At 36.2% G+C, this 24,453-nt stretch overlaps 1 protein-coding gene across 1 annotated transcript; it reads left to right on the top strand.

Annotated features, from left to right (window-relative positions):
• AFM (afamin) lies at positions 1 to 23,686 on the top strand. Its single transcript, XM_003832340.6, has 15 exons — positions 1 to 1,642; positions 3,725 to 3,773; positions 4,042 to 4,174; positions 5,567 to 5,778; positions 6,662 to 6,794; positions 7,415 to 7,512; positions 8,321 to 8,450; positions 11,560 to 11,774; positions 14,992 to 15,124; positions 17,341 to 17,438; positions 18,802 to 18,934; positions 19,687 to 19,910; positions 21,471 to 21,603; positions 22,735 to 22,795; positions 23,561 to 23,686. Exons 1-14 carry the CDS (start codon positions 1,555 to 1,557, stop codon positions 22,753 to 22,755), a joined length of 1,800 nt encoding a protein of 599 aa, XP_003832388.3. The 5' UTR covers positions 1 to 1,554; the 3' UTR covers positions 22,756 to 22,795; positions 23,561 to 23,686.
• The last annotated feature ends 767 nt before the right edge of the window (positions 23,687 to 24,453 follow it).

The following is a 24,453-nucleotide window of genomic DNA, read 5'->3' as shown; positions in this document are numbered from 1 at the left end:
CATCCTGGCTAACACGGTAAAACCCCATCTCAACGAAAAATACACAAAATAGCCTGGCATGGTGGGGTGCACCTGTAATCCCAGCTACTCAGGAAGCTGTAGTAGGAGAATCGCTTGGACCCGGGAGGCAGAGGTTGCAGTGAGCCATGATCACGCCACTGCACTCCAGCCTGGGTGACAGAGTGAGACTGTCTCAAAAAAAAAAGGTAATAAAAAATATATATTTAAGGCGTGCAAGATGATGTTTTGAATACATATACATAGTGACTTGAGTACTATAGCCAAGCTAATCAACATATCCATCTCTTGACATATTTTATTTATTTATTTATTTTTGAGACAGAGTCTTGCTCTGTCCCCCAGGCTGGAGTGCAGTGCGCGATCTCGGCTCACTGCAACCTCTGCCTCCCAGGTTTAAGTGATTCTCATGCCTCAGTCACCTGAGTAGCTGGGATTACAGGCGCATGCCACCACTCCCAGCTAATTTTTGTAGAGACAGGGTTTTGCCATGTTGGCGCAGGTTGGTCTTGACCTCCTGGCCTCAAGAGATCCACCTGCCTCAGCTTCCCAAAGTGCTGGCATTACAGGTGTGAGCCACCACGCCCAGCCAGTTATCTATTTTTTTTTCTTTTAAGACAGTGTGAATTCTTAAGACCTAGTCTCTTAGCATATTCTAAGCATACAATACAGTATTATTAGCTGTAGTCCATGTGATGTATTTGAACTTACTCATTCTACGTAACTGAAACTTTGCACCCTTTGACAAGCATCTCCCCATTTCCTCTACCTCCTGCCCTTGATAACCACCATTTTATGCTCTGTTTCTAGTTTGATTTTTTAGATTCCACATATAAGTAGGATTATGCAGTGCTTTTCTTTCTGTGTCTGATTTATTTCACTTAACATGATGTTCTCCAGGTTCATCCACATATTCTCATATGGCAGAATTTCCTTCTTTTTAAAGATTAAATAGTATTCCATTGTGTGTATGTGTGTGTGCGTGTGAGATTTATTTATTTATTTAGTTTTTTATATGTTGACTGACAGGTTGTTTTCATATTTTGGCTATTGTGAATAATGAGGTAATAAACATGGAAGTGCAGGTATATCTTCTTAATTTTTTATTTTTAATTTTTGTGAGTATATAGTAGGCGTACATATGTATATATCTTTGAGATACTGATTTCACTTCCTTTGGATATATATGCATAAGAGAGATTGCTTGATTATATCTGTTCTGGCCCTTTGTTCCTTTAACATTTGCAGTATTTTAAGTTTTTTTTTGGTTGTCTATTTGATTAGGTATTGTGCATACTTAGCCTGTGGACTTTTGTTCCAACTCAGTAGATTTTTTCCAGTGAAACACAAAGGTAATTTTTTTTTCTGGTTAATATTTAGCAAGAATTCTTCAGAGTGATCAAAAAAATCAAATACTCAGTATTTCAGAAATAGATTAAATAGGTTACTTTTTTACTGATAATGTGAAAGAATGATATAAAAACTTGATTTTCCTCAACAACATTACTTTCTTTTGTAAATGTGGTTTCTAGAAAGATGAAACTACTAAAACTTACAGGTTTTATTTTTTTCTTGTTTTTTCTGACTGAATCCCTAACCCTGCCCACACAACCTCGGGATGTAGGTAAGAAATTTACTTGTATATCAGCTAAAGCATGACCAGTTAGGATAATTTCTATTTTTAAAATTTTGTTTTCTTTCAAGTTAATTCTTTACTTGCTTTTTTCACCCTCTCACTAATTTACATAGGCTAACCAGTTATCCAAAACTAACCTTTTCAGAATTTTTATTTTGATGGTAATTTTTATATTACCAAGTCTATATGAAGAAAGAGTTGTCACATCTGAAAAATAATCAGCAGTCTATGACAGGACAGAAAGTGTTGCTGGGAGATACATTTGGATTTTAATGTTGGTATTTCTTGCATATATGTATAGTTTATGGTAACAGTGGAACAATAGATGTTAACTGGGATTTTTCTGGAACCTTTGGTTGTCCAACATATTTCCCAACTATATCTTTATGGAATGCAGAACCTAGTTCCTCCTTCAACTGTACAGTTTGAACATCCCTCCTGAGCCTGGCCAAGGCCATCTCAGTCTGGAGGAAGGGATGACTTTTTTTATTTCTTCCATCCAAAGGGGAAATATTTTGAACCTCATATGTCTAGAGGAGGTGTCTTTTTCTAGTCCTTTTTGGCCTAGAAGGAGCTCCTTTCTTTGACTTGAACAAATGTGCCCTAAGCATGGCAGTGGCCCTGAAGGCATGGATCATGTCTTACGTGTCTTACTCAATTTGACATGCCCCTACAATACCAGCTAGTGAAGACTGGTCATTTCTGAGTTTTCCTGCTCCTTTTCCCTCGTAACAACCTGTTTCAAAATCTTGATTTTTTGCCTCTTTAATATCTTTTGTATCTATATTTTCCTTTTCATTTCCATTACTCCTACCAAAATTTAGATCTTGCTGATTTCTCAGTGTGACAGTTGCAAAGTCTCCTATGGCCTTCTTACTTTGTGCCATCCACCCTTCTTTTGCCCATTTATTTGACAATAGTTCTTTCTACCTTTTTCTATTTGTCAGGCACTGTGGAAAGTCCCATGACATTACATATACCACTACCTGACTCGTATTTCTTAGTGTATAGAAATGATCAGATTACTATCCTATATAAACATTTTCCAGGGCTCTCCATGTCTTCCAAATGAAGCCCATACTCCTTAGCTTTATATACAAGACTCCTATAATCTGGACCCAGTTTCTTTCTATCCTAGGTACCATTATTCCTCTTTGTGACCCACTTTCTCATCAAAATAGATTGACTTTCCCTAAATACTTCTCAAGATTTCTTACCTTAATGCTTTTATTCACATCATTCTCTCTCCACACAGACAGACAGGGTTTTTCATTTTTCCGTCAGCTGAATCTCTTACATTTACTCATGCTCAACTCATATCTCACTCCTCCTATAATCCTTTTTTTTCTTTCTTTCTCACCCAGGATTCATAAAGCATTCCCAACTTAATCCCATTCTAAATTAGATTATTGTCACATGCACGAGTAACTTCCATTAGAGAGCAGCTTAGGAACCTGATGTCAAGGGGAGATATTTTAGTCATTGTTGATTGCTTCACAGGGTCCAGCACAACACTTTGCAAAAAATAAATGTAGCTTATGTGAACAAACATAAATATGCTCCAATTAGTATATGCTCATTGGGAGGGAATCCATGATTTTAGGTGGATCTGGAGATGACCTAAATAGCTGTGACTGAGTAGCGCTAAAAACTATGCTGACCACCAGCATGCTACAGCATCTCTCATCAGGCTCTGTTATGGCATTGAATCAGCCATTAGTTAATCTTCATATCACTTCTCTAGTCATAAATGATAGACATTTAGCATGGTAATGTATTTGACATTTCTATCTGGGGAGCCATCAATGGCAAATTTAAAGTCTAGTCAGATTAAGATTTATTTAGGTCAATTCAATTTGGTAAATATTTCTTGAACACATAATCAACAATGACTAAGATTTCCTATTTTGTTCACATGACTTATTTGTTTCTTGTTAAATATGCAAAATTATCTCCTGTCATCAGTGGTCTATTTTGTATTTTATACACTTAAATGCCATGTATAGTTATTTATTTGAAAAATGTTAGAAAACCATGCTATGTAATAACCTAAATATTCTTGCTTTTCAGAGAACTTCAATAGTACTCAAAAATTTATAGAAGATAATATTGAATACATGTGAGTTGTGCTAAATACTTTTTGATGATGATTTTTAAAATGATGTATTCTAGAAATGTTAATGCTTCTCAAAAGTAATTTAACTAAATAGAAGCCATATCCAAGAAGACAACTTTAATTATAAAATTCAGGCAAAGAAGTTGTAAAATTTATAGCCATTACAATAGATAATTTCCTGAGGCTAGTCAGGATGTTCCTGTGACTTTTTCTTGACCATAAATGGAAACTCTGCAACTGATCTTTGTATACCCCATGTGAACTGTTGCAGCACCATCATTGCATTTGCTCAGTATGTTCAGGAAGCAACCTTTGAAGAAATGGAAAAGCTGGTGAAAGACATGGTAGAATACAAAGACAGATGTATGGCTGACAAGACGCTCCCAGAGTGTTCAAAATTACCTGTAAGTAAATTGCTTGTGTTTCTTTTCCTTTTTTCTTATGTCTGTCTGTCTTTCTTTCTTTCTTTTTTTTCTTTCCTTCTTTCTTTCCTTCTTTTTTTTTTCTTGAAACAGAGTCTCGCTCTGTCACCCAGGCTGGAGTGCAGTGGCAATCTTGGCTCACTGCAACCTCCACTTCCTGGGTTCAGGCAATTCTCATGCCTCAGCCTCCCTAGTAGCTGGGATCACAGGCATGCACCACCATGCCCAGCTAATTTTTTTGTATTTTTAGTAGAGATGAGGTTTTGCCATGTTGACCAGGCTGGTCTCAAACTCCTGACCCCAAGTGATCCTCCCAACTTGGCCTCCCAAAGTGTTGGGATTGCAGGTGTGAGCCACTGTGCCCAGCCAATTGCTTGTGTTTCTTAAATGCACAAGATTTTTTGCCCAACACTGAGAAAATTTCTGGCTTGAAAATATGAAATGAAAGATGTTCTGTGCGCAGCATTTTCATTTTGCTTAATTTTGGTATTTAGAACAAGGTACTTTCCTTGGAAAAGATACTAATTCTGTATTTTGATGCACAGAAGGAGCTTGCTGTGTATTTGCAGTATGTATACAGTATGGCCTATATGTTCAGGCAGAAGAGGAAGCCATAGCTTGAAACTGCACATGAAATTACAGAGGTACCTCCTTAGCTGCCTCTCTCAATATGTATTCTATTGTTACATTCCTTTTCTGGGCCTCCTCCAAGTAGAATCACTATCTGCATCTCCAAAAAACTACTACTAAACACTACTTCTAAACACTCTACCAATACATTAACATACCAGCATGTCATCACCTTGGGAGGTGAGTAGAAAAGCCTGGTGGAAGGAAAATGTAGGCAGCAAGGGAAGAGTAAGAAGGGAAAGTGTCTTGTGACAAGACAGAGGAACAAATATTCTGAAAGTGCAGGATGATTGTCAAGGGTTTGGGTAAAAATGCTTTGATTTGGCACACCTGTTCTCCCAGCTATTTAGGACACTTTGGCTGGAGGATCACTTGAGCCCAGGAGTTCGAATCTAGCCTGCACAACATATCAAGATCCCATTCCAAAGAAGAAGCAGAAAACAAGGAGAAGGAGAAGGAAGAGAAGGAGAAGGAGAAGGAGAAAGAGAAGGAGAAGGAGAAGAGGAAGAGGAAGAGGAAGAAGGAGAAGAAAAAGAAGAGGAAGAAGAAGAAGAAGGGGAGGAGGAGGAGGAAGAGAAGGAGGGGGGAAGGGAAGGGGAAGGGGAAGGGGAAGGAGAGGAGTAGGAGAAAGAGAAGGAGCTCTGTTGGTAATGGTGGGAAAATTAGTCATTGTGTTTTCTCAGTGAGTACAGAAGCTTAACTTTACCATGACTAAAAATTGTCCTTTTCTTCTCTGTTGTATAGAATAATGTTTTACAGGAAAAAATATGTGCTATGGAGGGGCTGCCACAAAAGCATAATTTCTCACACTGCTGCAGTAAGGTCGATGCTCAAAGAAGACACTGTTTCTTCTATAACAAGAAATCTGATGTGGGATTTCTGCCTCCTTTCCCTACCCTGGATCCCGAAGAGAAATGCCAGGCTTATGAAAGTAACAGAGAATCCCTTTTAAATCAGTAAGTTTAATCTTAGTAAAAAATGATCCAGTTGAAGAATTAGTCTTAGGCTGAATCTAATATCTATCTCAAATAAATATGGCTGGGTTCATTAATTTATTGATTAATTGTTTCATTCATTCAAAACATACTGTGTGTCAGATACTGTGCTCAGTGTTCAGGATATAACTATGATCAAGATATGGACCCTGCTTATAAGACCATTATATTAATGAATTTTATCTTCTAATTGGTAAGTCCTAGAGCAGAGGTGTGTGCATGGTATTAAATTGGTAGGATGCACAGTAGAGGAAATAATATACTCTTCCCAAGGGGAAGTTGCTGTTTTCACCTCAGGCAGACATTCAATTACGGGATGTTTAGCAAAACATCTGTTTTTAATATAGTGCTGTCATTACAGAAACAGACTTTTTCTGGAAGGTTGGTATGCTCCTTGAAATCTAAATCTAAATCACAAGTTTATCTGAAAAAAAGTAAACAGGACCCCTGAATCTCAGATGGAGTGTGTATAGATAGCTATTCTTTGAACATGGAAGAGAGAACTGCTGACCAGCTGGTAGCATGTGGATGGAAGGACAATAGCCACAGTTCAGTGTTTGGGATTAGAATTGCAATCATTATTCCTACTTTGGAGTTAGCAACTTCAATGATAAGGACTTCAAAGGACTCTTATCGGGAACTGGTTAATGCTGCCTTATATTGAAGTTTTCTATAACTGGAAACCTTTCTTCCTTTTACCTTGTTTTACAACTTGCTCTTCTTGTCTCTTTCTATTTTTTCTTTTCCTTCCCATCTTACCCTCCCTTCCCTTCCCTTGTCTACATTCATTGCTTCCTGTTTCTTCCCTCACCTGTCTTCTCTCTTTCATTTGTATTTTTTATAGCTTTTTATATGAAGTTGCCAGAAGGAACCCATTTGTCTTCGCCCCTACACTTCTAACTGTTGCTGCTCATTTTGAGGAGGTGGCCAAATCATGTTGTGAAGAACAAAACAAAGTCGACTGCTTTCAAACAAGGGTGGGTATAGCATTTGTTCCATGAAGAGGATAAGAAATCACTCAATACCACAGATCCAGACCCTGACTTATATTATAGCAAAAGGCTTGCTTACCATATATGATGTTCTCTTGTCACATTCAGTGATTTTCAAACCATTGGTCACCAGGTGCTGATCTAAATATTCTCTTTACTTGAGACTCTTGAATGACAGTCAGTCATTTTCAGGGTCTCTCTTCCGGCTTTGTTTTCTTTGTAAATTGGAAGGAAGCCCTGGTGAGTGAATGCCCAGGGTGAATGATGACATTTTATCTTTTATCTTTGACAATTTGTGGTCTTTTGACTACAAACAACATGGTATAATCTCAGTAGGGATGGCCAAGCTCACAGCATGCTGCCCCACCAAGGGAGCACTTATGCACCTTTTTACCAAGTGCAATTCAATCATCAGCAAGACTGGTCCTACCTTTGTGATGTGCCGTAAGTGCATATTTCTTTTAATATGTGAACTGAAATAAAAATCCTGTAGATTTTCTGTCTCTGAACAAGTTTTGTAATAGTTTGAATGAAATGTGACTAAAAAATAAGAGAATAGTGAGATTTTGCTATTGTTTCAAAAGAATTTTCTCTTTCTTCTTCAGGCAATACCTGTCACACAATATTTAAAAGCATTTTCTTCTTATCAAAAACATGTCTGTGGGGCACTTTTGAAATTTGGAACCAAAGTTGTACACTTTATGTGAGTTTTATACTATATGTCTTGTCTCTGCTTGCATTTCCTTGTCTGTGTCCCATTTTTGTTAAATGATTGATGATTTTTTATTTATATTCTTCCTAGTACCTAGGGGCTTTGGGGTGAGTCTGAGCCTACTTAGACAGCTCAGGACCAGGACATTAGGTTGAGATGAGAGAAGTTTTGGGAGGTGAGGAGACCCAAAAGAGAATGGTGGCTGGGTCTGAGGCATATTTAGGTTAATTGAGAATCTGAACTGGTCTGGATGTTTCAAACCAGGGTTATAAAACCCACAAGTGCTTCAGAAATAATTCATCCATTGGTCTTTGACTTTAACAATGAGGATATAAATTTTATCTCTAGTGCTTGCAAAGATAAATTTTATCTCTAGTGCTCACCCTAATCAATTAGTAATGGGTGCTAAGGCAATGTCTTGAGAAAAATTTTGAGATTTCAGGTAGATCAGCAGGAAAGAGTTCTATCATGAATTATCTATGCCTGCCATGAGCTTACAGTAGGAAGTGGTGGCCTTACACAGCATGTCTTACTATAATAATTATGGAAGAAAGCACACCTCTCAGTTTTGTTTTTTTTCACATCCAGGACTTTGGGGCTCTTAAAATATCACCCTAAGATTTTCAAAGTGATCATGTAGGCTGTGCACCAACTATTTGATAAAGACTTCTATAAAAACAACAACAACAACAATGGTGGCAATACTTTTTGTAGCTATTCATATCATATTAGCAAATTATTCCCACTTGTTCTACTTGCTGTTCAAATTATTTTTGTGGTTTATCAATTCTCTTTCCAGATATATTGCGATACTCAGTCAAAAATTCCCCAAGATTGAATTTAAGGAGCTTATTTCTCTTGTAGAAGATGTTTCTTCCAACTATGATGGATGCTGTGAAGGGGATGTTGTGCAGTGCATCCGTGACACGGTAAATATTCTCTAAAACCAAGTTAAAATAGTGATTTTTGGCAACTATCATTTTTTTATTCTCAAGTTGCCCTGATATGTGGTTACTTTGCCACAATGAAATCAGAATGTGATTTAACTTTTGAATGAAAGCATAAAACGAAATATAAGCATTTTTATAAATAAACCTTTGGGATTTTTTATACTTGGAATTTTTAAAGATTACTGAACAGATTGTATATTATATGGCTAAATGTCTTGATGTAAAACTTCAGAAATTTCAAATTTTTCCTAGTTCATTTAGTACAGATTGAAGTTTTCTCTTACATTATAAATTCTCTTTTAGAGAGGTTAGAAACAAATAGTAAATTTCAAGGAATGACTTGTTAACGTTATGTTTTTAAGAGCTGATTTCCCTGAGCTTCCTTACGCTATTCAGGTATAGTCCTTCCAAATAAGTGGATACATTAATTTAACTTTTCTTTTCCCTTTCTCTTTTGGTTCCTTTTTCCTTACCTTCTCCCTTCCCTTTTCCTGTTCCCTCCCTTTTCCCTTTCATTTCTTTCCACGTTCCCTTTCCTTTCTGGCCTTTAACTGACAATTAAAAATTGTATATTCTCATGGTATACAACATGATATATATGTATGTGTATATATAACATGTTATATATGCATATATATTAATGTATACATGCACACACATTGTGGAATGTCTAAATCAAACTATTTAAGATATGCATTACCTCACATACTTATTTTTTTGTGGTGAGAATACTCCAAATCTTAGCAATTTTAAAGTACTCAATATAGTGGTATGAATTCATCATTGAATCACTATGATGTACAAGAGATGTCTTGAATGTATTCCTTCTGTCCTAATGAAATTTTGTGTCCTTTAACCAACATCTCCCCAATTCCCAGCCTCTAGAAATCTTTAAAGTGATTTTCCAAGGAAAAGTATTGGTATGAATATTGTTGGCATAGTTTGAATTGTTCATGCATTCTGTTCTCACTCATAAGTGGGAGTTGAACAATGAGAACACATGGACACAGGGAGGAGAACAACACAGGCCAGGGCCTGTTGGGTTGAGATTGGGTGCTGAAAGGAGAGCATCAAAGTAGCTCATGCATGCGGGGCTTAAAACCTAGGTGATAAGTTGACAGGTGCAGCAAATCTCCATGGCACACGTATACCTATGTAACAAGCCTGTACATTCTGCACATCTGCCCATGTATCCCGGAACTTAAAGTGAAAAAAATTGCTCATGCATTCAAAGGTAATATAATTTTATTAAAAAAATAACTGAGTATGATAGGTTGCACCTGTAATTGCAGCTACTCAGGACTCAGGAAGCTAAGGAGGGAGGCTTGCTTGAGTCCAGGAGTTCGAGGATACAGTACAGTGAGCTATAATCCCAACACCCTCAGCAACAGAATGAAACCTTATTTCAAAAAGAAAGAAAGAAAGAAAGAAAGATTCGACTTTTAGGCTTACAGTGAAGATAGCATGTCAATTAAATAACTTGAATTTTAGGGTATTGAGAAATGTTTATTTCAAACAATGGACAACAGATGTTCCCAATAATTATTTTTGCTCCTAACTGTACCCAAGTTAAATCAATCTCCTTTGCGATTTATTTTTGTATCGCTTGATTGTTCTTGGTGATGTAGGATTTTGTTTGTTTGTTTGTTTTTTGAGACGGAGTCTGGCTCTGTCGCCCAGGCTGGAGTGCAGTGACAATGATCTCGGCTCACTGCAAGTTCTGCCTCCTGGGTTCACGCCATTCTCCTGCCTCAGCCTCCTGAGTAGCTGGGACTACAGGTGTCTGCCACCACACCCGGCTAATGTTTTTTGTATTTTTAGTAGAGACGGGGTTTCACTGTGTTAGCCAGGATGTATGTTTTATAATGTGAAATCTACGGTACTGAATTAGGATATAATTATAGATTTTCTGTGAAATTTGAGGCTTAGGTTAAGGGATTATGTCTCAAATTTCCTTCTTTTTAATGTCTTTCTGGAGAAATAAGAGGAATTGAATTACAGTTAACTGAAAATAGAAGTAACTTCCCAGAGGATAAGAGATGCTCTGCCTAGAACAATGCTGGCATTACATGAGATGTAAATGTCTTTTTGAAGATTGGCTTCCTGGTTCTATGTGGTTTGTTGGAAACATGGTGCCGATCCCCATTTTATTTTTTACCTCAGTCCTGAGCTTCATCTTATTCCTTATTCTCCATGTTCACCAGAAGATTCGTCAGTGGAAATAGCTTGAGTAAAGTCATAAAGGCTTGAAATAGTCTAGTGTGTTGCTGTAACTCAACGTAATTCAAGTGAGGCTGAAACGGAGAGGGGAAATAATGTGCAGTCTCATTCTAGAGTCTGGAAGGGCCCAGAACAGTTTTTAAAAATTATTCAACTAATGTGTAAATAAGATAACCCCACCCTCTCTCTAATTCCCAACTCTTATGTAGAGGTTAGAACTGGGGCAATTGGTAGGGATGGGGACAGAATAAAGTTGTCTATTTGAGCAGTATTTGCTAACCTGAACAGCTTCAAATGAATGATATCCATTAGAAAATGATATCCATTAGAATATGATACCATGAGTGGAATAGCTTCTTATATTTGATGAATCGTCATCTGGTAGTTGCTGTAGTTCACTCACTTGTCATTCTTTCATTCATTTATCAAATATTTATTTTGATTTTGCCATGTGCTCAGCCACAAGAGAAGACCAGGATTATAGATATTATAGTAACATGTCTTTGGTGGCCTCCACTGAAAACACAAGTGGACTCTTATGGAAAAGAAACAACATTTAGAATATAAGATGTAAATATATCAGTGTAGGAGGGTTATTTAAAAGACTAATGCTTAATAATGGATGTGAATCTATAGTACAGCCTATTTTTTCATAATTATATCATCTTAAATCCTGAGAAGTTTTAATGTAAAACTTCATGTGCATTAAGTAAATCCAAAATTTAATTCAAACAAATATTATCTAGCAAATTAATTGATGAAGTGATTCCAGATGCTGTGATCATGACTGGTTTTGCATGCAATCATTCCATAATGGAAGAAAACCCAGCCTGAAAGTAAAATAATCTCTCATTCTTATTTGGTACAGAGCAAGGTTATGAACCATATTTGTTCAAAACAAGATTCTATCTCCAGCAAAATCAAAGAGTGCTGTGAAAAGAAAATTCTAGAGCGCGGCCAGTGCATAATTAACTCAAACAAAGATGATAGACCAAAGGATTTATCTCTAAGAGAAGGAAAATTTACTGACAGTGAAAATGTGTGTCAAGAACGAGATGCTGACCCAGACACCTTCTTTGCGAAGTAATATAACTCTTTATTGAATTTATAAGGGAAACAGAAATAAACATAAGATTTGACTTTTGTTGCTAATTTAGGTGGAAGGACATGGTACCGTTTATTTCACTAGGTATCATATAATTTTTTTTTAAATCATGGCTATAGAGTGTAGTTTTCACACAATTTTAAGAAAAAAACAACTGTATTATTAAAATAATGACTAGCATTTATTGAGCACTTAATATGTGCCAGTCATGGGACTATATACTTTATACAGATAAACTATTTTAATTCTTACAGCAATCATACAAAATAAGTACAATTTCTCCCAGTTTTTCAGATGAGCAAGCTGAGACACAATGAAGTGAATTGTTCAGATTCACAGCTAAAAAGTGACAGAGTAAGAATTTGACTCCAGGAAGCCTGGCCTAGCAAGTTGCAGGCTTAACTGCTATGCTATGCCATCTACAACTGTTAAGGGGAAGACTAGTGAACTTGGAGCCACAGGGACTATATTTGAGTTCTGGTTGAGTTGCTGGGACAAGTTAACCTTTCTGTGCTTTTTTTTTTTGTCATATATAAAATTCATATAAGAATACTCATTCATCTATAATCCCAGCTAATCAGGAGGCTGAGGCAGAGAATTGCTTGAACCTGGGAGGCAGAGGTTGCCGTGAGCCGAGATCACGCACTGCACTCCAGCCTGGGCGACAGAGTGAGACTGTCTCAAAAAAAAAAAAAAAAAAAAAAAGAATATTTATTAATTTAAAGTTTATTAGTAATGTAATATAATCCAGGGACTTTACCGTTTTTTTTTTGTTGTTGTTGTTTGGTTTTTTTATCTCCAGGAAGCCTTCATCTATAGAGAGTATAAAGTGAGAAGAGACAAACATAAATAAATAAGTGCAAAAAATGTTCTTTTATTTCTAATAGCATCCTGTTCTAGGTAATGCAGGGGAACAGAAGAAGAAATGGTTAGTTGTATATAGGGACCCTGGAAAGGCTTAATAGGGAAGTGGTACTTGAAGAAATTTTGGTAATCTAGATAGAGACGGTAGAGCATGAATTGAAGTTTATAATGGTTTGTTGTGTATGTGGCTGTGAGTAGGGCATCTGCAGCGAGAGATCAGCATGGTGAGAGGTAGGTGGCGCCAGATCATGCAGGCATGCTAAGTAATGGGATGCCACTGAATGGTTTTAATGGAAGAATGAGGAAGGACAAATTCACTTTCAGTTTTTAGACACCTCATCTGAAGAAAATCCCAGTTTGGGGCTTGGATAACTGGGTGGGTAGTTTTCCCATTCAATGTGAAAAAGTAGCAGGTTTTGTGAGAAAGATAATATGTTTAAGTATGAGCACATTGACTTTGAGGTACCAGTAGAATAACTAATTGGGACTATCAGAAGATAATTTTATATGTGAACCTGTAGCTCTGGAAGGGAATCTGGCTTGAAATCTAGGACATAACAACAGCTAATGTTTACTGAATACTTACTAAATTTTAAGTGCCTCTCATCTACTAACCAACCAAATTTTAAAAACAACCCTCTGAAATTAGTATACTTTTATAATCTTTATTTTTCAGATAATAAAACAGGCACAGAGAGGTTAAGTAATTTACCCGAAGTCACACATGTGGTGTGGCCAGGATTCAAATGCAAGCAGTGTGGCTCCAAACTCCTGGTCTTATGACTACTGTCCTCTACGGCTTCTCATGGTTGTGGATATTAAATCAAGTTCAATTAAACAAAATGATAGATTGTACCTGACATATGTGTTTGATAGATAAAAGCCATTTTTATAATCGTCACTATTACAACATAAAAAGTGTTTGAAACATGGGGAGAAATGATAGAGTAACAGTGAGCACACCAAGTCAGAGTGCTCAGTGTTTTAAGGTAGAGTCTTTCTGGATGTGAACATTTTAGGCAAGTCCTCAGTGGCTTCTCCAGCCTAGAGTAAGCTTCCAGGGATTTTTCTTCACAGTATTTTGAGACATGTTTTTAGGTGTGTGTGTGTGTGTGTTACCCCCCCACTCCCAGAGAAGAAGTCCATGGCTTACATCAGATATTAAGAGGAGCCCTGATTCTCTGAACGTTAAGCACCACTGCCATGGGATATGGGAATATATCTCACAAATGGAATTGAAAAAGCAAATGGGAAGCTGGAGAGATGGTTTCAGAAAAACCAAGATTAATCAAGAAGGTCAAATCCTGAAAAAATAGGGGTGGGGAGGGGATGAAAAGAGTTACTTGGTCATGAAAAACTCGTGAGGTATTGCGCTCACAAAACGTGGAAGATCTGAACTTATTGTGAATGAATAGATGAGTTTTCTTTTTTTTAATGAAGACTGTAAATAGCCCAGCTGAGGTACTTCAAGATGACATCTCTGTCTTGAGAAAAGAGTTCGCTTGGTAAAGAATGGAGTAAACATCCCAGGGGACTTAGGGTCAAATTTTATATCTTCCATTGATAGGAAGGTACTTAACCAGTCTGTGATTTAGTTTCCTCAGTTGTAAAACAGTACGTATTTTGGGGACTAAGTGAAGTGAAATGAGAAAGTGTTTATAAAGTCCAGGAAGCACATCTATATCTGTTATGCCCAAAGTTTGATCCAGTGCCTAGCACCTACTAAGGGCTTAATAACTGTTAGCCTTCTTCCTCTCTCTTTCTTTCCAAATCACACCCACCTATGCTCTTGAAGTCCTTGACAGAGGATTTGGAAGCCACTGTCAGTGATTTGGAGCTGAAGGGGTAAACACTCCCATAGTTGGCAAGTGACAGGATGTAGTAATGGGCAAAGCTTGCTCCCTATCTCTCACGAAGACCACATTGTGGGCGGGAAGGAAGCCATATTCCCAGCATGTCAAGTTGGAAATCTGAATGCATCTTCAAACATAATTATAGGCAATATGTATTTTTTAAAGTATATTCACAATTTATTATTTCCAATGTTTTATAGATTAAATCATTCCAATAATTAGTTCCAAATAATTCTACTAATTCTCTCTTCTCAAATAAAAAATATTGTTAATCTAAAACGTACCATGGAAGAGAACTTTTGTAAAATGATCTTCTATAGCCAAAATGTCCTCTTAAATTACTCTGTGACCAAGACAGAGGAGAAAATTAGCTTTTGAAAGCAGAGTCAGTATTAGATCTGACTGGATTACAAAATAGTGGAATTGGGTTTTTTGCTCTTTCTCTAATTTCTAATATACAAAATTTTACACATTGCAGGTTTACTTTTGAATACTCAAGGAGACATCCAGACCTGTCTATACCAGAGCTTTTAAGAATTGTTCAAATATACAAAGATCTCCTGAGAAATTGCTGCAACACAGAAAACCCTCCAGGTTGTTACCGTTACGCGGTAGGTTCCATTGTTGTACGTTCAGAAAATCAAAAAAGAACAACTATAAAACACTTAAAAATTGATATCAGAGTTTTGCTGCAGTCTGGGGGTAGAAAATGTGATTGGCTAATCTGAGTCTACTGTAGATTCAGCCTAAGAAGATTATTGGGAAGGCCAATGTCATCAGTTTGGCTGATGCATAATGTTTTGGACTACTAATCCAATGTGTTAATTCAAAAAAGTCTTCCCATTAAACATTTTAAATTTACATTTTTCTTTATGTATTCTGTATTTTATTAAGCCGTATTGGATATTACATGATTTCAAAAGCAATGATTGCTGTAGATGACTAGGAAAATATTCTGTATTTTATTAAGCCATATTGGATTCTTTATGGTTTCAAAAGTAATGATTGATTGTTGTTGATTATTAGGAAAGCAACAAAGGTTACAAAGAACCCTTTTCTGATTCTCCCACTGGGAAATAGCTATAATTAACATTTGTGTTCAACTCTTCAGTACATATACGTATATATACGTGTATTTTAAAAAATAAGATTGGCATAATTCCTAGAAAATGTTTGGACCTGTTTTTTTATTTGGTATCATAGAAAACTTTTTTGTTGTTGTTGTTATAAATTGTGCTTCCTTGGTTTCCTGCTGTTGCCACAAAGTGAGCGGCTTAAACCAACAAAAATTTATTCTCTCACAAGAGGCCAGAAGCCTGAAATGAGTCTCATGGGGCTAACATCAGGTGTCAAAAGGGCTGTGTTCCCTCTAGGGAAGCTAGTCCTTGACTCTTCTTGTGTCTAGTATAGAAAACTTTTTACGTCATTAAACAGACTTGAAAATAAACTTCTTTTTAAATGATGGTATCCCATCATAATTATTTAATTTATTTAACTGATTTCCTACTGTGTGTTTGACATTTTGAATGTTTACTTAGGGTGTTTTTCACTTTGTAAGTGACCCTGAGATGAATGTCTCCTTCCATTTATCTTTATTAATATTTATGACTTTTTTCTTAGGATGGATTATCAGAAGGAAAATTATTGGATCAAAATATATGAACTTTAAAAAAACATTTGACACAAATTGTTGAATTACTGTCTAGAAAGTTGTTGCTGGTGTGTAGCCCTACAACAGTGCTTTGAAATGCTCATTTCAATGTCACTTTTACCAACATTGCACATGGAAATTAACTTTGCTAGATTTATATGTAAATAACAGTGTGTTTTTAAAACACCTTTATGTGATTTTTAAATTGTGTTAAATTTTTTCCATATGATTTTAGCTATTTACACACTTTCTGTGAAAAATGCATTCATGTGTACTACCCATTTTCCTGTTGAAATTAGTGTTTTTCATATAAATTCATATGTATTTCTGAATACATATTAGAGAAATTAATAATTTGACTTTTTTTATTTATTTCTCATTCCTTTGATATGTGCTACTTTTGCTTTAGCAAAACATTTTTTTTCACTTGCCACAAACACCAGTTTATACCCATTCAAATTTGAGCAATGGAATGACTTGGATCCCTGCTCTGTAACTGTCCCTAATGAGGTAGTCTGTTTCTGATCCTTAAATTAATCATAGCGCTAGAAAATTCTCTCTTTTCATGGAGATACAATTTGCTCCACAATAGCTATCCACTGGTGTTTAGTTCTCTGTCTGGTGGCCACTCAGAAGATGTCCAGTTTTATGCCACATGAGAGATAGTCCATCAAATATTTGAAGAAAACTGTTGGAGGTTTTAAGTTCCAAATCTAAACAATGAAAAAATCAAAAAGAGCAACATGATTTAAAATGTTCTGTAACAACACTTACTAGCTGGGGTATTCTGGGTAAGTCACTTAATTTCACAAGGCCAGTTGCCTTTACTTAAAAATGGAGATAACAACTGCTCTTGCCACTTCAAAGTGACAACTGAATGTTATTATTTTCAACATACAATTTAAATTCTATTTTGTAATTTGGAAGGCTCTGAAATATGTACAAGATAATAATAAAAAATTTGGACTTTTAAATTTAGCAAGAAATATACTTTTATGTACATAATTAAAAAAATTAAGTTCTTGCACATGCTTGTAAAAAGTGCCCTGAATTTAGTGTAATAATGAGAATTTGAAAATACCATAGGAATAAGAAATGCTATTCTACACATTGATGTAAAGCTTATAGTTAAATTTTAGATAAAATGTTTGTAACCATGATTATTCTTATTTTCAGGAAGACAAATTCAATGAGACAACTGAGAAAAGCCTCAAGATGGTACAACAAGAATGTAAACATTTCCAGAATTTGGGGAAGGATGGTTTGAAATACCAGTATGTTGTTTGCACAAGTGGGCTAACACTTGCCACTAGAATTGAATACATAATCCCTCGAAGCGTAAAAAAGTTAGCTGTCAAGTTTTTCAGTTATGGCCGATTCATAAACTCTTGGAAGAATTTTTTTTTAAAGTCAAGAATGCCTATTGAACTGTCACATTAATCTTTTATCAGAAATGAAGCTAAAAATAAAAGAAATACAGGATTCTGGAGACATTGATTCTCTAATGCTTTGGTTTCTGTTTGACATTGGCTTTCTCACTGCCAATCTAGAATCCCTGCATCCTCAACCATTTCAAAGTGGGACACTGCGTATTTCAGGTCATTACAGTTTCTTTGGGGAAGAGATAGTTTGCCTTGCCTTGCCTTAAGGCTATCTTACCTGAGTTTATAGAAATAACTCAGGATGTGCTTAACACTTTAATATTTAGCTTTTTAGTGCTCTTGTGAGCATTTGTGAATAATATGCAGTTTGGGTTTTTTCAATTATTATGCCAATGTATTTTATTATCATTATTATTATAGTTATTGTTATCATTACTACATATTTTTGAGACAGGGTCTCTCTGTCACCCAGGCTGGAGTGCAGTGGTGTGATCTCAGCTCACTGCAATCTCTGCCTCACAGGCTCCAGTGATCCTCCCACGTCAGCCTCTCAAGTAGCTAGGGCTACAGACGCGAGCCACCATCCCTGGCTGATGTTTGTATTTTTTGGTAGAGACGGCGTTTTGCCATGTTGCACAGGCTGGTCTTGAACTTCTGAGCTCAAGCAATCCAACCCTTCGGCCTTTGCTGGGATTACAGGTGTGAGCCACTGCACCTGGCCTCATGCTAATGTATTATTTATTGAAACTAAACATCTTTAAATCAAAATAAAACACAGTTTAAAAATATCTGACTTTCCTATTTCTGCAATTTGGCTGTTAGCTGACAATTCAAACTTAGTTCATTAAAAATCTTAGTTTTCTTCATCTCAGATTATCCTTTTACAACATATATTGATTAAATTCTTTCTTTAAAATATTTTCTAATGATGTAAATTATTTTAAGCAAGATTTTAGATACTAGCCAATGTATTTGCTGTCAAGGAGCTCCTATACTCAAAGATAACACAGGGAGGCAAATCTAAGAGCTTCTGAGACAACCGTGAAATTAGAAAGGAAGCTAAAATAGATATAGGAAGCAGGGTGCAAGAAAACAGGAAGTAAAGACATATTTCTCTACTTTATAAGAGAGCTAAGGTTCATGTTGCACCTATATTGGTTGTCCCTAGCCTTGAAGGGTCTGGGCTTCAGCAGTAATTCAAGGGAAAATGGGTGTCTGCTTTCATTCAGAACCAAACAGACAAATGTTCTTTCAGTTACCTCATCAGGCTCACGAAGATAGCTCCCCAACTCTCCACTGAAGAACTGGTGTCTCTTGGCGAGAAAATGGTGACAGCTTTCACTACTTGCTGCACGCTAAGTGAAGAGTTTGCCTGTGTTGATAATTTGGTGAGCATGGCCTGTGTACCAGACTATTCTTTTTTTTTTTTTTAAAAGAATATTTGCACTCATTGATTTACTGTGATCATCCATATTCCTTTCTTCATTGTTTTAATATTGTTAAGCAAAAATTGTCAAGTTTTCCTTTTGGCTCACTTTGTGAAAACCCTAAGAAGTAAAACAGAATGTCTTCAATATTTTTGGAGAGTACTTCAAATTGTTTTTCTTATTTCTTCATTATATTAGAAGGGATTTGTTAGGACAAATGATTTAGGAATCATAATATTGTTTCAAAATGATACAGGAAACTTTATAATTTTAAGTAAGGTTACAGATTCTTCCTCTTGGCCCCATTGCTTCATCCAGAAATCAGGCATTGAATACATCTCTTTAGGGCTGGGGTGGAGAGTACCTTGAGGGAGATGCCAGGAGGGGAAGGAACCCCAGTACCACAGTGTTTGATCGCCCCTTTCAGTTGGCTTTTTGCAGCTGTCTGTTTGCAATTGAAAGTTTGTTTATATGCCACCAAGAAATTAATTTGTAGGCATCTAAATTCTTATGGCTTGGATTTTGGTCATAATGCCATTTAGGACCCCAGCTTCTAGTTTTACTCGTATATAGTGATATGTCATGAGTGCATGTGTTTTATGAGTGAGGTTAACAGTGATCTTAGAAAGATCTAAGTATTCATCTAACCATATTTTTAGAAATTCCATTCAAGTTTTAAGATCGTATCTCAGTTGCAACTCTTGTTGGTACAGGCAGATTTAGTTTTTGGAGAGTTATGTGGAGTAAATGAAAATCGAACTATCAACCCTGCTGTGGACCACTGCTGTAAAACAAACTTTGCCTTCAGAAGGCCCTGCTTTGAGAGTTTGAAAGCTGATAAAACATATGTGCCTCCACCTTTCTCTCAAGATTTATTTACCTTTCACGCAGACATGTGTCAATCTCAGAATGAGGAGCTTCAGAGGAAGACAGACAGGTACAAACAATCTCTTCCATTCTTCTTTTTCTTTGGTTTGAAGACACACCATGTATTAGTGAGAAGGTTTATCTAGTGGATATGTGTTTTTGATATCACAATCCTGTTCCTTCCACCAAATTGTCCAGTCTCTTCTATATGGAAAAATACAAGTGCATATTGTTTTTTTTGCCATTGTTTATATCTAGCTTGTCTTTTCATTTGAAAGAGACTTGGAATGTCCAAGTCTAACATCACCTTTAGAAAGTTTACAGCAGCCAGCAAAAAGGCTCATAGGCAGGCTGATAATGAATTTCATTTCCTTGAGGGAATGCCCGGAGAATATCATTTAGTGTTTACAAAGGAGAGGCCTAAAGGGCCAGGAAGTTTACTTTCATTTTCTCAATAAATGCTTTAAAATGCCAGGAAATTAGACCTAGTTTTTTGGATTTAGACTGAGTCTGCCTAATGTGTAGTGGAGACAACATTCAGCTACCAAATATGAGGAAATGGAGGTTGTTTTGGACATGAATTTTCTGGAAAGATCAGACATAGTCATGTATACCATAATACTTGGCATAATAAAGGCCTAATATATGTTTTCATTTTTAAATAGAATAATACTTTTATTATGTGCAATATTCATAGATTCACAGTGCAATACACTCTTGTATTTTCCAGTCCATCCTATTCTAGTCTGGTCTATTTTATTATTTTTAACGATCCTGTTTTCATTTTAAAAATGAAAGCGAGAAAATGCAAATTTTTGTTAATTCTTAGATCGAAGGATGGGCATACGGGACTTATTACATTTTCCTCTTTACTTTGGTGCATGAAAATTTTATTACTTAAAATAATTACTCTAAAAATGTACTCTAAAATGTACTTTTAAGACATCAATGGGTTGCCCCCTGAAGTTTGGAATTCTATAAGTTACTAGAATACTGGAATTCTTTACTAGAAAATAAGGAAATCATTATTGTCTATGGCTGTTGTCACACTTAATTGTGATAGCTTATTTTTTTAATTGCTCCTTTGACATAATTTTTAATTGACATATAATAGTTGTACATATTTTGGGGGTACATGTGATATTTTGATAACTGCATAAATGTGTAATGATCAAGTCAGGGTAATTGGAATGTCCATCATCTAAAGCATTTATCTTTTCTTTGTATTGGGAACATTACAATTCTTCTCTTCTAGCTATTTTGAAATATACAATAAATTACTGTTAACTTTAATTTTCCTACTATACTACTGAATACTAGAACTTATTACTGCTATCTAATTGTATTTTTGTACTCCTTGGCCAACTTCTCGTCATCCCTTTCTTCCTCCTTGTTAATACTTTTTGTATAATTTTGTGTGTGAGAAAACCCTTCAAAGAATGTTACTGTGGAAACCATTCTCTAAATTTAATAGGAAAGTTTCAGAAGACCCATTCAAAGTGGGATATTTCAACTCTTTACCCACACCCAAGCTGAGACTCAAGACGTGATTCTGTAACAAGCATTTTGGAGTAGAGACGCTTCAGAAAGAAAGCGTTAATTAATTTTATTTGACATCTTTTGGCCACAGGTTTCTTGTCAACTTAGTGAAGCTGAAGCATGAACTCACAGATGAGGAGCTGCAGTCTTTGTTTACAAATTTTGCAAATGTAGTGGATAAATGCTGCAAAGCAGAGAGTCCTGAAGTCTGCTTTAATGAAGAGGTAGTTTTATTTCTTTTCTACTGAAATTCAACTGGTTTTCCTGGTCAAATAAAATAAAACAGAACCCTGTAGGACACTGCTTCCTCTCTGCAGTGTCTACCAGGACTACATTTGAGAGCACAATTGCTACACAACTAATATGTAGACATCTCTGAAATACACTTTGAGCAGTGTCTCCTTAGTACAGAAAAAGCTGTCGGAAGACCTGGGTTGTAACCCCAGCAGTCTTGTAAGTCATGCAACTTAAACTGAATGGCAATTAACTATCTTTAATTGAGGATGGTAATAATTATCCCTGAATTACACCTTTGGTTCTTATTTTTTGGTTTTGAACCACTCATTATCTTAATAAGACAGAGTCAAAGTGACTTGCAAAGGAAATCATAAACAGCTCCAAATGGAGCAGAGCAGGAAGGGTATTAGAAAGTGAAGTCTTTCAGGAGTGGCTGTCTCACTTTCCCAGGCCTTGTGCTAACATCCTGCAGTTGAGAATAATGAGGGAGTGGAGGGTAAGGGTAGTCAGGGAGAAAAGGGAGAAATGTCCCTTGCTTGCCCTCTCTCCAGTGAAGGTAGTCTGTAGCCATTTGCTCTGGTTTGAACCTCAGCAACCTGTGAATGTTAGCCCCAATGGATGGCTCCATGGAAATGCCTGTTCACTGTTTTCCAACTTTATTTCTCACTGTTTCTTTTCTAGGAACACTCACTCCACTCCAAACTCACAATTCACGTAAACTCACAGGCAGACAAACTCACACACGTGATTCATTCTGGTTGTGAGCAATCTACTTTTCTGAGTGACACTTAGTTTGTGGAAATTTTTTTGGGGTACATATTACTAGTTTTTAAAAAATATACCTAATTTTAAGTAAAGGATGTTAATCAATATCTAGCATTTATCTGAGTGAGTGTGTACATTAGGGCCATGTGAAGGAAAGGATGAATTTATTGGCAGTTGTAAAGAGCCTTTCGGTGTCTATTTTTTCACTAGAAGAAAGAATGTTTACTGTTTCCCTATACAACGTGGGAATGATTTAATTTTCTTCAAAATTCAGGAAAACATGCTTATCTAAATTTAAACTAGTGTCTTAAATTTTTCTTCCTATGTGTTTTTATTTCCATCCCTCACCTCAGAGTCCAAAAATTGGCAACTGAAGCCAGCTGCTGGAGATATGTAAAGAAAAAAGCACCAAAGGTAATACCCTCTGCCTCATTCAAATGTCAAATGTATTTGTGGCTTATTTGATCTCCTTGCCTTTTCTACCTCATGCTTCATTGTCTATTTCTGGTTCATCCTACATGAACAAGAAATGCACATGTAGCTAACAGACCCCGATATTGTTCCTGTGTTTTTCTGGGTATCAGCCACTCCTTACGGGGTGGCAATGCTGCATTTGTGCTTGCCCTTCTCTTGCTGTTCAATCAGTTTTCTAGATAACCAAGAGGCGCTTAAGTCCTCTGCCTTCCTACTTATGTATTCAGCTGTCTGGACCACAAAGGAGGGATGATGGAACCTCTGAATGTTGACAGAAAGAAGAGGGGTAACTCCCTGGGGACTGAGGTGGGCAGACAGGCCTCAGTGACCCTTTCCAATAATCTTTTAAGAATATTGCTTTACTGAGATATGATTCACATACAAACCAAGGGTATTGCTACAGCATTTACATGAACAAAAAGTGATATGTTTGTGATTTCAAAAAGATATATAAAGATGCCCTCCCCTTTGTGGCTTATGTAAGACCTGAAACACAAACTTTAGCAACAAAATGTTGCATAGATATAGGAGTTATATACAGTGTCAGTGAAGAGAGACCTGGACCTCAACAGAAGGTAGGTTGGGATTTACAAGGGGCAAAACACGGTTACCACTAATAGTTTTTTCAAATACTCGACTTTCTATCACCCAAGTTTCAACATTTCATGTTTTTTTGATGCATGAAATACTATCTTCTCTTTCCAGGGAAGGCTTCCTATCTGTGTGGTGATGAATCGCATTTCCTGAGAACAAAATAAAAGGATTTTTCTGTAACTGTCACCTGAAATAATATATTGCAGCAAGCAATAAACACAACATTTTGTAAAGTTATTTTTCAGACCGATGTCATAAATCAACCTAATCACAAAATCAAGCAATCATGATTCATTCATTCCATCAGCATCTTTTGCTCACATGGCTGCACCATTCCCTATCCATGAAAGATGGAAGTCTGAATAGCAGCTGCGTAGGCACAGTGCTCTAAGATGTCCTTGAAACTACCGGAAAGAAAACTGAGAATTTTGGGCATGAAACTTTACTGCTACAACTACTGCTACTACTAGTAGATGACATTGAATGTTTTCAATGTACCAAACATTGTTCTAGCTAGTTTTCATGCATTATTTCATTTAATCTAATAACTCTATGGGTAGGTATTATTTTCATTTACATTTTACAAACAGGAAATCTAAGGCTGGGGGAGATAAACTAATGTGTTCAGTGTGATATCACTAGTAATTGGCAGAACCAGGGTTTGAATTTAGGTTCTCTAATTCTGGAACTATATATAAATGTATATAACATATATATTATATATTATGTAATAATGTTATATATTATATATAATACTGTATAATATATTACATTACTGTAACATATTATAAAATATATAATATATAATATATACTTCCAGAATTTTATATATCTTATATATTTTATAATTTCAACTTTTATTTTAGATATAGGGGGTTCATGTACAGGTTTGTTACATGTGTATATTGCATGGTACTGTGGTTTGGTGTATGGATCTCATCACCCAAGTAGCGAGCATAGTACCCAGTAGTTAGTTTTTCAACCCACACCCCTCTCCCTCCCAC

Source organism: Pan paniscus, chromosome 3 (genome assembly GCF_029289425.2).
Source record: "Pan paniscus chromosome 3, NHGRI_mPanPan1-v2.0_pri, whole genome shotgun sequence".
NCBI classification, from domain to species: Eukaryota; Metazoa; Chordata; class Mammalia; order Primates; family Hominidae; genus Pan; species Pan paniscus.
Note: the sequence above shows the minus strand (reverse complement) of the source record. Positions and strands in the feature narration are given on the sequence as shown.